This window comes from Mesoplodon densirostris, chromosome 9, assembly GCF_025265405.1.
Source record: "Mesoplodon densirostris isolate mMesDen1 chromosome 9, mMesDen1 primary haplotype, whole genome shotgun sequence".
NCBI lineage: Eukaryota > Metazoa > Chordata > Mammalia > Artiodactyla > Ziphiidae > Mesoplodon > Mesoplodon densirostris.
The window spans coordinates 96,619,749-96,633,703 of NC_082669.1; the positions used below are offsets into that span (position 1 = coordinate 96,619,749).

General features: G+C 48.5%; 1 protein-coding gene across 1 annotated transcript; it reads right to left on the minus strand.

The window, feature by feature from the left end:
* Positions 1 to 13,735, minus strand: FAM180A (family with sequence similarity 180 member A). Its single transcript, XM_060108547.1, has 4 exons — positions 13,633 to 13,735; positions 13,453 to 13,528; positions 2,629 to 2,729; positions 1 to 1,084 (listed from the first exon to the last, which is right to left on the minus strand). The coding sequence occupies exons 2-4, from the start codon at positions 13,526 to 13,528 to the stop codon at positions 740 to 742; spliced, it is 522 nt and encodes a 173-aa protein (XP_059964530.1). The 5' UTR covers positions 13,633 to 13,735; the 3' UTR covers positions 1 to 739.
* Between the last annotated feature and the right edge of the window lie 220 nt (positions 13,736 to 13,955).

Consider the following 13,955-nt stretch of genomic DNA (forward strand, 5'->3'; position numbering starts at 1 on the left):
CAGGCCGTGGCACTGGCACCACCTCTCTCGTTAGGTTGACCCTCTCTGCATTAGCTTGGTTTCTCTGTTCAAAAGGCAAAGCATGACGGTAGCATTTCTGTTGGCCCCCTTCATGTTTCTCCTCTACATTAGACCAGCCTTCAGGAAAGAAGAGTCTAGATATATAGGTCCTAACTGATTTTCTGACTGATTCTTTTTGGGGACTCTTGGAAAAGTTGAGAAGTATATCCTTGGTTCACAATGTATTTATTTGGCTATAGCTCTAGTTTCTTTATATCTTACTACAGAACTTTGGAAAGGTGTTCATTCAGTCCAGCACCCTGATCTCTTAGGACCAAAGAAACCTGTCCCCCACTTTCCCGCCACGCCCAAACTTCTGTTATGTCTCTCCTGGCTCTGTCCTCACTCTTGGGTGTTTGTGTTACAGTCACTCAATGTTCAAGCATATCTTAGACTCCTGCAATTCACCAGGCAAACCATTCAGCCTCTGGAGGCATCTTGAATTACCATTCCAGCCCTTTTTTCCAGCCCAGGTCACATTATGATACGAATCACAATCTTATGCTTGTCAAGAAGTTACAGGGGGCAAAGAGCATCGGTGTTTCTTATGTTATCTTTGCTGCTCTGAGTTGGTGGTATGTGTTTTGTGGCTGGTCTCTGTAAATGGAGTAGAGAATGAAGAATTTCTGGATTACTGTGTGCTGGTCCCTGCTCCGTGGTCCTGGTGCCAGCCAGTCTCTCAGGGAGATGCTCTGGGACATGAGGACCGCATCAAGTCATGCCTCAAGGCATGGAAGAGGCTAAGGAGGGACTGGGCCCAGATATCCTTCTGATGCCCTTGGGACGAGGCTGTGCGGTAGGCTGTGTAGGCCAGGGTCAGCGCTGTCCTTTCGAAGTCCTCTTTCTTGAGGATGCCTGGGTGGCTGGAGAGGCTGGCGCTCAGCCGCCGGATGTCTGGGATGCTCTTGGGGATCACATCATTGCAGATGGCGCGGAAGTCCGAGGCCTTCCGCAGGGAGGCGAGCTCCTCGTCCTTGATGGAGATCTTCAGGTCAGGGCCGATCTCAAGTTCAGCCAGCAGGAACTGGGGAGAAACATGGGGTGTGGAAAAGCGTGAGGCACTCGTTGTTGAGGACATCACTGGATTCATGATCACGTGCGTTCGCGTAGGGAGGTGGCTTGCAAAGAGCTTTGGAATCAAGAGACCTGGGTCCCAGTTCCGACTTTCCCACTACCTGTGTAACCTCGGATGAGTCACCTAACTTCTCTCAGCCTCATTTTCTTCCTCTGTGAAATGATTAATAACAGCAATACTTCACTGGGATATTGTGAGGAGTAAAGAAGACAAATATGGGCGACATCTATCACTGTGCCTGGTACAAAGCCACTATTAAGTGACTCTTTGTTGTTTCTAGTGTCCCGAATCCCCCCCTTCTCTCCTTCCTCCCTCCCACCCACCAAAGATCTTCTAAAGCGCAAACTGACTATTTTGGATAATTTAAAATCAGAAGCTGGGAATTAGAAGGATGCAGAGAATTGTGCTAGGAATTAAGTGTGCTACAGAGATTTGTCCTCATTTCTTGACTGTTCTTCAAGAGTGGGGGTGAGGTCTGTCCTAGGCACCCCCCGCTCAGTGCCACGCTCATATCAGGAACCTAATCAGTACAATTTAGACTGAGTCCTAACTCTCCCCTCTGTCTCCGGCTTCCCCCGGCTCTAATCCATCCTGCATGCTGCTGTCTGTTATCTTCCTAAAACAGGTCTCTTGCTCTGACTCCCATGTTCATGACCTGGCAGAGGCTATGCATTTTCCAGTTTGTTCCCCGAGGCAGGATTTGAAATCTACTGCCTGGCTCAGCTGCTTGACTATGGCAGGCTATCTCCTTCTTAGTCAGACAGTTCTAGTACATGCAGGATGTCAGAGGACGTCAAGACAGGAGGGGAACTTTGGCGATCTTTGGAGTCCCTCATTTAACAGCTGAGGAGATTCAGGCCCAGGGAGAAATGGTGGCTTATGCAAGGTTACATAGCTGAGGGGCGGCAGAACCAGAACTAAAGCTCAGGTCTCGAACCTGGAATTTTATCACTGAACCAAACCAAGCGGCCTTGGGAAATTTACCTGTGGTTTGGAGGAGAAGTGGGGTCTTGGTGCCAGAGGTGTGAGAGGCAGAGGGAGAGAGCCTTTGGGGCGGCCCCAGATTCAAAAATGGGGCTGTCACAGTAAGAGGTTACTGAGACACAACTCCCCTCAAACAATAGGTTTGGCATTGCCTGGGCACTGCTGATGAGTCCTGGCTTAAAGCTCTGGCTGGGGAATATTGCCCCGCTCTGTTGCTTGGGTGCAGGTAGAGGCACCTCTGGGCCAAGCCTAAATCTCTAATTTTGCCTCGACTAAACCCCTAATGCCATCCTTCCCTGGGACGGCATGCGGGAAAGGAGAAGGGGGTATGAGGAACACTTTCCTTTGGGATGGGCAGGATTCCACAACCTCCACACACAAGTCTAGGCCAGTCCCCTGGGCAGCAGAGATCACTCATTTTCAGGGGCTCAGGTCACTTCTCCAGAAAACATAGAGAAGGAGCAATGCCTTTTGAGTTACTTGAGTGGCCCACTCTCCCCTCTGCCTACCTCATAGAGCAGCTCTACTTCCTCCAGGGAGCTCTGCAGGATGGGGTTCAAGGGCACTGATGAGGATCTCTTTGGCCGGTGGGCGGCAGGGAAGAGCACGGCTGAAAGAAAAAAAGAGTGAGTTCGCGGGGCTGCAGCATGCACTGGCTTCTCCCGTGGGTGAACCCCAAGCTTAGCCATCCAGTCTTGAAAGTGACTGACTCCAAGTGGTGGTGGAGCTGCGAGAAAAAGGGGCAGCTTCTTCAAGACACTTGGTGTGATCTACCAGAAAACTGGGCAATAACTGTAAAAATTGGTGAGGCCTCGAGGTAAGTAGGGGCCCCTGAAGTTGTGCAAAGCACAATTTGCGTGACCATACATGACAGCTCTGCTTCTTGATAATGGTGCCCTTGGGCCATCAAGATAGTGTCCAGTGATGTCCAGAGTACTGTGTTGAAGAAGGGAACTGCATAGGCAAGGATTTCTATTAGAAGTGATAAGAATGAAACACCTTCAACGTAAAGGACACTGGTAGGAATCTCCCACCTCCTGGAAAAGCTGGTTGGCTGTAATATTACTGTAATATTGCTTTCTCTATAATCCATTTATTATCTAGCCCACAAGTTCCTCAGGGGCTTGGATCAATGTGCTTTCATGTTTATGCCTGTGCAGCGTAGCCTGGCAGGTTTCCAGGGTGCACACAAGGTGCAGTTGTTGGCAGACCGCATCCCTGCATTGGTGGGGGCCTTGATAGGCAGAGGGATAGCCCTGCTTCTGCAGACCATCTTGGGGGATGGAGCCTACAAACTCCAGAGCAATAGTTCCTGGCCCAGAACTTTAGCAGAATTTGTTCTCTTTGCCAGAAAAGTGCCCATTTCCCACAGAATCATAGATTTTAGGACTTGAGAAGGCCTTAGCCTTTGCTCACTCACAGCCTCGGCCTCTGGTCTCAGGTGGAGCTCAGGAGGGCGAGGCATCTCCTTCCTACTCTACAGGTTCACAACCTTGACCATACATTAGAGTCACCCAGGGTGTGTGGGTCCCAGCTCCAGTAGTTCTGATTTCAGTGACTAGGATGTGATTGAGACAGTGAACTTTTTGAAAGCTTCCTGGGTACTTCTAACGGCAGCCTAGGTTGACAGTCAGAAGGTGCTTGACCCAAGGCTGTGTAGAAGGAGCTGTTCCTGCTGAGTGGACACTCCCAATTTAGCCCAGTGCTTCTCAGCCTTAACTGTGCATTAGAATCACCTGGGAGCTTTATAAACCTACATGCCCAAGGCTGCCTCCCAGGCCAGTTCATGGGCATCTCTGGGGTGGATGTACGCATCGGGACTTCTGACAGCTCCCTGGTGTTACAACAGGCAGGCGGTGTCCATAACCCCTGGACCCACTGCCAAGCAGCTGGTGCCCGGCTAGAATTCAGAGCTCACTCCCATCCGATGAGGATTTACAGGGGCATCTGAAGAGACCAAGGCCCTCATGTTCTCGGAGACAAGAGAGTGGCGGCACAGGAAGGGTGTGCTTTGACCCTACTTTCTCCTTGGTGGCAGGTGACACTAGGACCAGAAGTGGTCCTGGACCAGGATGTGGCCTATTCCTTCTTACCATGAAACCCCTTTTCAAGGTAGGATCTGAGAGCAACTCCTTTATGTCTTCTCTGTTATTGTGAAATGAAAGGTATTGTTCCCTTTAAAAAAATTCACACTGCAGCAGGTGAAGGGGATAAGAGGGGACAAGGTCCTGGCACGGGGCCCCTTCTGCTGCCTCCTGGGAAGTTATTCAAGGCCAGACCTACACGCTCTCCACTCAATTGCTTCTCTGCGAACAGCCACTTCCTTTAACATGCACACCCCTGGTGGATCCCTAGTTCTCAAGAGTTGGGAAGAAAATACTTCCTGATGCAAAGCTGGGCTTAAAAATGGAAACGTTGCTTCCAAGAGGCCTTGTTCTCATAATTTTTAAAATAATAACTCAGTTTGGGGAAGATTGTTAGAAAACAATTCAGCCTCTGGACTAGGGCTGATTATTGCTTCAGAAAGTATATGTGGGGAGCACCGGAGTCTCACAGACGAACCCCTTCCCCTTTCTTCCCACCTTCCACGGGTACCCCTCTTGTTGCTGTGGCTGCTTTGATGGTGTGTGTGGGGCAGGGGCTTTTATGGCCCTCTGGGCTGTGACGTGCAGCCAGCTCTGGGGCAGGCATCTCGGCAGCTGCTCGTGTCTTACTTCCTGTGCATGAGGCTAGGTCTGGAGACCTGAATTCATCTCCACTGGAGATGCTGCCTGTGTTGGGCAAGAAATAAGCTGTGTCTGGCCCACGTTGAAACATTCAGGTAAGAAGTTAAACGACTAACCACTCCAGATGTCCTTGTCCATAATGACAGAGGCCAGGACCCTGACAGAATGCAAATGGCCCGACCAAAAGCTGACCAACTCCGAGAGGTAGGCATGCAGACCTTTAAACCAGACCGGCTCCCACGTCGTTAGAAAAACAGCCCTGTGCCCCTAGGAAGCTTTTCCCTGGGACCCCACCGTACACTGCTGTGTTCCTTCTCCATCGCCTTAATTCTCTTTTTATCTTCTTCTTGTATCCTTTCTACACATTTCACATCTTGCTGTCTATTGCTGGCTCCTGGGAGGGAATGAATTTTATGCTTCTGCTTGACCTCAGTGTCTGCATAGAGCTCAATATATATACTGAGTGCAGTCTCAATATATACATTTTGGAATGATTTTAAAAATAAACTAGGTATTAAAACAACAACAACAACAACAAAACAGAACATCCCTGGAGACTCTCCAATTCAGGCTTTGCTGGTTTTCCTTCCTTTCCCTTCGGCTCCATCTCCCAAAATTATGGTCATTTTAAGTTCAGCTCCCTCCTCGCTGTGAGTGATTATAAGCGGCTTTGGGCAGCCCAGTCTTCGTGAGGCTGATAGTTCTGAGGCCTGAATGCTCCCGCTGGACGGCGGTTAGCAGCTGCACCCTCTCGGAGGCAGAAGGGAGAGAGGCGAGTGGGGTGGGGAGGCCAGAGACCGGCAGAAGGATCCCACTCCCTCTTGGGCACCAGCTGAGTGTGGAGCCTTGGGCAGGAAGGCTGCTGGGACAGTGCTGTTAAGATCACTGACTTTGTGTGTCTTCTGCCTGGTGTAAAACTAGGCCGATTTGTTTCTTCCTTTTTGACTTAATGCTCCACACCCAGCCCACACTCCGGCTATTTCTTCAGGTTGTGAATATGCCCACAAGGACCACTCAGTGTGATCAGGGGACTCCAGAGACTCCCCCATGGCCTTGCATGAAGGTCTGCTGCACCGGCCAGCCTCGGGCAGGGGGGCCAGCCCCTCCTCCCCGACCCCCCCGGACTCATGAGCCTTCAGGGGACGTTGAGTATCTGTGATACACTGGACCAACCCGCATGGAACAAAAAATTTCCTTGCTAAAGTTCACGCCACATGCACTAAGTTAGTTCAGGAACTGGATCCAGGGATTCGTGTGTCTTAGCATGTTCTGTCCGTGTCTTCTATTGAGAGACACATTTGGACCTCAGGCCAAAGTTGTTCACATGTGGAGCCCAGATATCCTAACAGCCTATGCGCTCACTGTGTGTCAGTCAGCATGCTTGGTGCTTTCCTTATGTACCTTGTGAGGTAAACATTCACATCTCATTTTATAGATGAAGATACTTGGAGGCTAAGAAACTTGCCCTTGGCCACCCAACTTGTTTGTAATAAGACTGAGATTAAAATCCAGGTCTCAAGGGCTTCAAAACCCAACTGCTGTATTTAAAATAGATAACCAACAAGGACCTACTGTATAGCCCAGGGAACTCTGCTCAACACTCTGTAATAACCTAAATGGGGAAAGAATTTGAAAAAGATAGATACATGTACAGGTATAACTGAATCACTTTCCTGTATACCTGAAACTAACACAACATTGTTAATCAACTATACTCCAATATAAAATAAAAATTAAAAACAAAACAACAGACAAACAACAAACAAAAAACCCCCAATCTCACCAATAGGGTGAAGTACGCTATCTTTTTGTAGGTGCATCTGCCCCAAGACTGGGCGTTCTTCAGTTGTGTGTAACCATGGGAAGGATACATGTAGTTAATTAGGAATGAATGAATGCATATGGTATAAAACACACTCTTAAATGAATCACACATATTTAAACAAATCTCTGACTTTGATTGATAATGTGATATACAAGGTCAAATTTCTACAGCCCTATGATCTTTCTCTTGCACAAATCCTCATCTCCTTTGCTCCCTCTTAGTTCCTTTGCAGTCACCAGGCAAAAACACACCCCATCTCTTTACCTGTTCCACACCTGCACCTGGGTTAAGTGGTCTCACTTGAAATTTGTGATCGTTATTCTCAGGAGGGGCCTGAAATGCTGCCTGACCATTACCCATATTTCCTGATTCCCCTCACTCTATTTCAGCGTGAAATGGATGATGATTTCACACCTCCTCCTTTCTCCTTAAACCTCTTGCCCAGATCCTCTGACTTCCCTTCTGTTATTATGTCCCTGCTCTTATCTCAAGCCAACTTTTCCCAGTGTGCACGAGATCTCCAATAAAGCTGTCGCTCACCTTTCCACCTTTCTCTCCCACATCATTAATTTCCCCCTCTCTAGTGATCTTTCAAGCCAGCATGAAAGCACGTTGCTGCTGCTTCTTTAAAAGAAAATCCCCCCTTGCTGGCCGCTCTTCCTCCTCATCCTTCTCTTCGCATTGCAGACTCCTGGCCTCAGCCTGGGTCTCTCCCCTCTCACTAGCCACACTGACTTTGTACGGATGTTCTGCTGTGTATTTCCGGGCCCGACTTCTAGATATGCAGCTGCCTGCAGGAGAGTCTCCTTTTGGATTCGTAATAGCTGTCTCTCCTGATCTCCATCCCAGTCCCAACCCCCGCCATCCATCACACCTGCTCCGCATCTCCTGCTTTGTCTGCTGTCTTCCCATCTCTCGTAGTTGCTCAGGTCAAAACCTGGGAGTTGTCAGTCATCCTTGCCTTTTCTCTTTCTTTCACATCTCACACCCCACTAATCAGCAAATCTTGTTGGCTCTACCTTCAGAATATATCTGGAATCTGGCTACTTCTTACCACATCCCAGCTAGCCTCTTGGTCCAAACCTTGAACATTTTTCCTAATGGTGTCTCTGTTTCCATCCTTGGCTGCCATCTTCATCCTCCTCATTGTATTCTTTTTTTTTTTTTTTTTTTGACCACGCCACGTGGCATGCGGGATCTTAGTTCCCCTGCCAGGGGTTGAACCCGTGCCCCTAGCAGTGGAAGCGCAGAGTCTTAACCACTGGACCTGCCAGGGAAGTCCACCTCATTGTATTCTTAACACAGCAAGTAAAGCGATTCTGTGAAAACATAGGTTGGATGATGTCAATTCTCTGCCCAGAAACTTCTATGGCTCTCCATCTCCCTCAGAGCAGAAGCCAAAGATCTTCAGATGGCCACCAGGTACTATGCGACTTGACTTCTTACTACCTCTCTGCACTCATCTGCTATTATCCTCTGGCTCATGCCCCTCTAGCTGCAGGCCTCCTCACTGTTGCTTGAGCTCACCAAGCATGCCTCTGCCACAGGGCCTTTGCACTTCTGTTCCATCTGCCTGGAATACTCTTTCCCTGGAGACTGGGAAAGCTCACTCCTGTGTTTCCTTCAGGTCTCAAGTCACCTCCTCAGTGAGGCCCTCCCTGACTCTCCTATTTAAACTTGTGGTCCTTTATACCCTCTAATCTGTCCCAACTTTATTGCCATCCAATGAACCAGATGTTTTACTTCTATATGTGCTTATTGTCTGTTTCCTTTCACTAGGACGTCAGCTCACAAGGGCGTGGGATTTTGTCTGTTTTGTTCACTGCTGTATTCCCAGCGCCTAAAGTCCTGCCGATGACTGTTAAATGAATAAACAATCCCATAGAAACACATTCACTCTCCTTGTTACTCAACTCCATTGTTTTCAGAGTGCCTCACCAAATCCTTCTCTTTTTTTTTTTTTTTTTTTTCCGCAGTACGCGGGCCTCTCACTGTTGTGGCCTCTCCCGTTGTGGAGCACAGGCTCCGGACACGCAGGCTCAGCGGCCATGGCTAACGAGCCCAGCCGCTCTGCGGCATGTGGGATCCTCCCGGACGGGGGCACGAACCCGTGTCCCCTGCATCGGCAGGCGGACTCTCAACCACTGTGCCACCAGGGAAGCCCTTCTCTTTTTAACAGGGTGATTCTGGAACTTATTTGCAGTTACAGGTCCTGGATAATTATCAGAAAGTAGATGTTGTCTCCTGTCTCCATCACACCCTCCCTTTATCTATGAGGAACCCCTGTTTGGGTCTAGGAGAAACTGATTATTTTTTTTTAATTGAAGTATAGTTGATTTACAATGTTATGTTAGTTTCTGGTGTACAGTAAAGTGATCCAGACATATGTATATATATATACACACACACATATATATTTAGTTATACATATATATTCTTTTTCATTATAGGTTATTACAAGATACTGAATATAGTTCCCTGTGCTGTACAGTAGGTCCTTGTTGTTTATCTAGTTTATATATGGTAGCTTGTATCTGCTAATCCCAAACTCCTAATTTATCCTTCTCCCACCCCTTTCCCCCTTTGGTAACCATAAGTTTGTTTTCTCTGTCTGTGAGTCTGTTTCTGTTTTGTAAATAAGTTCATCTGTATCATATTTTAGATTCCACGTATAAATGATATCGTATGATGTTTGTTTTTCTCTGACTTACTTCACTTAGTATGATAATCTCTAGGTCCATCCATGTTGCTGCAAATGGTGTTATTTCATTCTTTTTTATGGCTGAGTAGTAGTCCGTTGTGTATATATGTACCACATCTTTATCCATCATCTGTCAATGGACATTTAGGTTGCTTCCATGTCTTGGTTATTGTGAATAGTGCTGCTGTGAACATTGAAGTGCATGTAACTTTTCAAATTATGGTTTTCCTCCGATATATGCCCAGGAGTGGGATTGCTGGATCATACGGTAAGTCTATTTTTAGTTCCTTAGGGAACCTCCATACTGTTCTCCATAGTGCCTGCACCAGTTTACATTCCCATCAACAGTAAAGAAGGGTTCCCTTCATACCCAGAGAAGCTACTTTTAATTATCTCAGTCAAGGCTTGCACCTGCACCTGTCTTGCTCCCCAAGCCTTACCTCCTTCAAGCTTTCTTGCCCAGACGTATAGGCAGAAGCCTCCCTAAATGGAAGAGCCTATTTTTGCTTTGAGCCTGATCTTCTCTTTGACTTTTTATAACCTGGGATAAAAATCTCTTCTTCCCTCCATCTCCCAAATAGGTTAAAAAAAACCAGAACAATATTAAGGCTGACCATGGTTTCCATGTAACTGTGCACAGCATCTGTACCAAAGAGCTTATTGGAAAGGATTCACACTGTAGACCATATCATACCAAAATGCAACCATATTTTTAATGAATCAGTTGAAGCAACTCTATGGAAATGACTGTGGGTGTGGAAAGGAGAAGCTCTCATTTATAAAAAGTCTTTTGCCAGATCCTACTGATGTCATTTACTTTTTTTTTTTTTTTTTGCAGTACGCAGGCCTCTCACTGTTGTGGCCTCTCCCGTTGCAGAGCACAGGCTCCGGACGCACAGGCCCAGCGGCCATGGTTCACGGGCCCAGCCGCTCCGCGGCATGTGGGATCTTCCCGGACCGGGGCATAAACCCGCGTCCCCTGCATTGGCAGGCGGACTCTCAACCACTGCGCCACCAGGGAAGCCCCAATACAACCATATTTTTAATGAATCAGTTGAAGCAACTCTATGGAAATGACTGTGGGTGTGGAAAGGAAAAGCTCTCATTTATAAAAAGTCTTTTGCCAGATCCTACTGATGCCATTTACTTTTTTGCTCCTGGGCCAGCCCTTCAGAAACACAGTGATGTTCTGAGGGAGACAGGACCTTGGCCCCGTGTCTTGGGGTCCCCTGGAGTGCTTCTGAAAGGGCTGCTGTGTGTTGGCTCCCCTTGGCCAGAATGTGCCACCTCCCAGGGGGAGCACTGGAAGGGATGCAGGAGCATGAGTGAGGACATTGAGACTCTGCCTCTGCAGACTGGGTTGGGGGAGTGAGATTCAGCTCTAAGCTTCCAGCTGAGGGATCTGGGGCGTGCTAAGTTCTCCCCCATCCTCCAGCTTTCTTACCTGATAGTGGTCGGAATAACGCCTCCTAAGGCAGTGACCATGGAGTGAATGAGGTGGCCGCTTAGTCATCCTGGCCCAGTGAGTCAGTTGACACTTACTGAAAACACCCACCCGGGGCCCTTCCCTTCACGGAATATTCACGACTGAAAACACACACAGCACTAAACTGGACACCTGAAGATGACATACATTCCACCACTGCAGGGCCACCCTTCCTTATGAAACTGCTTTTCAAAGAAATAACATATGTATTTAATAAAAATCAGATACTTATGGGAATTAATACATGTATTTTTGTTTTTAAAGACTGGCTACTTCCCTGAAGCCCCCCAGGCGGTGTGCCGGCAGGACCTGGGTGGGGCTGGGACTTGGGCCAGGTGTGTCCACTTCCCAGCAGCCTCGATAACCACAGGTGGGTCCCTTTGTCTTAATCAAGGAGGTGGGGCTGGAGCAGCCATCCTGGCGCAGGGAGCTGCCTCCCAGGGCGGAATCCTAGAGAGCGCGTCTGCGTCCGAGGGAGAGGCTGGGAGAATGGTAAGAAAAAAAGATGTCCTGATGGCAGGCTGTATTCCTTTTGGGTTTATTTCCACACTTCTACCCGTGGAGGCAGGGGGTGGTGTTGGGGGGGATGGAGGAGGTGGGTTTTGTAGGGAGAAGTCGACCTCTGACTGTTTCCAGAGGGAATTCTTCTAAATTAGGCCTAGCACTGGGGTGGGGGGCAGGGTTGGGGTAAGGATGCAGGCAAAAGGAACAGTTAATACATTTGGAAAAATTGTTTTTTCTCTGGGTGTGACTCCCAGTCCGTCATAAAAAAAGGGCAATTGTGTATTCCTTTTATGATTAGAAAAAAATGTTGAAAATGGAAAAAAAAAAAATCAACTACGTGGAAGACTTCTGATGATGGTTGGAAGGGCTCCGCATCATTTGTTGGCCCTGAACACTGATATGAACGGCTATTCCAGCACTTAACATCAGCTGCCTCACCATGGCCTCTAGTTCAGCTGTGTTGGCCTTGTGTCTTTATACAGATTGTTATCACTGTTGGGGGGCAGACCCACCCCGGTGAGGAGGGGTGCAGCCAGAGCAGCTGCTCTCAGGACATTGCTATAGAACCGATAGGTTTTCTGCTGAGAACCTCAGATTTTCTTTAATGAAATTTTTTCATTTTTTAAGTGGTAGGTAATAGCTGACATTTATATAGCTCCTCATCACTTACAAAGCGTTTTATTTACATTTTTCAATATGACAACACAGTGAGGGTCAGTTTTTGTTACTGTTAATATGTTATCTGTTCATGAACTAAAGCTCAGAGAGGTTAGATCTTCCCAGACATCACACAGCCAATTAGAGCCAATTAGTTCCTTGCAGGATAGCTCATCATGTGGCTATTGTGTTTACAAGCCTTGTAACAAATCAAATCATCTCATTTGGCTTTCTAACAGCCTGTGCGTTAAAGAGTGGATATTATCATCCTTTTTTAATAGGCAGGTTAAGGAAGGCCCCCAGGGTCACACAGGGGTAAGTGGCAGAACACAGCGCCAAGGTCTCTTTGCTCTGTGCTTCCGAGTGTTGCCCCCAGAGTGTGTGCACATGATGAGCAGGGAGATGTGTGTGTGAGGGAATAAAAACCCTAATAAGTGCATTGGCTTTTTCTTTCCCCCGTTTCACATCTGCTCTGCGCCCCCAGCTGGCCATCCTTTCCTTCCCTGACACTTGCATTGAGAACCAGGGGGCTCATCCTCTTGCTGCTGTGCAGTCGTCACCCTATTTTGGATCTCTGGAAACACCAGTGAGCCTGACTTCTTTTTCCAGTTCTTTCCAGGAGAGAGACCTCAGTTGACTTTAGGCAGTGGAGAGATCTCAGTTCAGATCGGTGTGGAGCAGTCAGCACTATTGGTCCCTTGCTTCCTAAGTGATAGACCCTCATTGACTGGAGGTGCTACCAGTGTCTGCCCACGGGAGCCATAAAAGATGCCAGGCCGGCTCTGAGACGCTGTGTCCCAAGAGCAAGGAAGTCGGCCGTGGGGAGCAGCCTTGCTGGGCTCCTTCCTTTCCCAGGGGGCTGGCCAGGGCGGTAGCAGCCAGGCAGACATGAGGGTGCTGAGGGGCTACTCGTCCTCTCCTGCTGCTGGACCAGCTCTCTCCAGCTGGAAAGATGCGTCCACTCCTGCTCAGGAAGCAGTGTGGAGCCCTCCATGTGGACACCCCACTCCCTCCAGGTAGCAGGCCTCTTGCCAGTCAGCACCCCCAGTCCCTTCATGTCAGTATCAGTCCCGAGCACCTGCTCTCCGCATGCCCTGCCCAGCTGCAGCAGCCTGGGGGGAACTCAAGGGAGTCTGTTCACATTCTAGGAAGCAAAGATGACTTCCCTCTGGCCTGTCAGAAAGGGATGCTCTCTGCATTCTCCCCCTCGACCCAGTTCCCTCAGCGACTTTGATTTTTTGGTGTCATTTCCCCCATCACCTTCTAATACCTTCTAGCATGTCGAGAAGCATAAAGCAATTGGCAGGGATGAGATAAAAGGAGGGTGCAGGGCTTCTAATTTTCTCCTGCTCTCTCCATTCTTCCCCCCAAATTCCTAATTGTACTGAAGAAAGAATGAGCATCAAGCAAACAAATAAAGTAAAAGCAACTCACCCCTGCTCCACCTGCGCGACAGAGTGGCCTGAGCATCATAATACAACAGCAGAAGCAGCAACGTCTTCCAACACATCTTTTCCTCCGAAAAGGTGAAAAGTCACCCTCAGACCCACTGGGACCCCAGGAGCTACAGGTATGCCCGTACTGGTCCTCCCAGTATGACAATATCGCTCTTACCTCCCCTTCCTTTTCAGACCTGCAGGGGTGCCCTCTCCTGCCTCAGAAGGGTAGAGGCAAGGGCTGCCAACTGGGGAGGACAGGAGCGGGACCTCTGTTAATCCTACTCTCTCTGGGATTGGGGGACTGGGCTTCCACAGAGAGACTCTGTTTTTGAGCACATCTGGAGTGACTCACGGGGCATGTGATCTCCTTGGCAGTGGGGTGGATAAATATAATTTCTGTACTTGAGTTCCATGTGTTGGATGCACCCACTGGAATTTTTCTTTAACAAACAGACTTGCGGAACTTGTTAGAGAGCCCGGCAAAGACCTGGCCGCGGT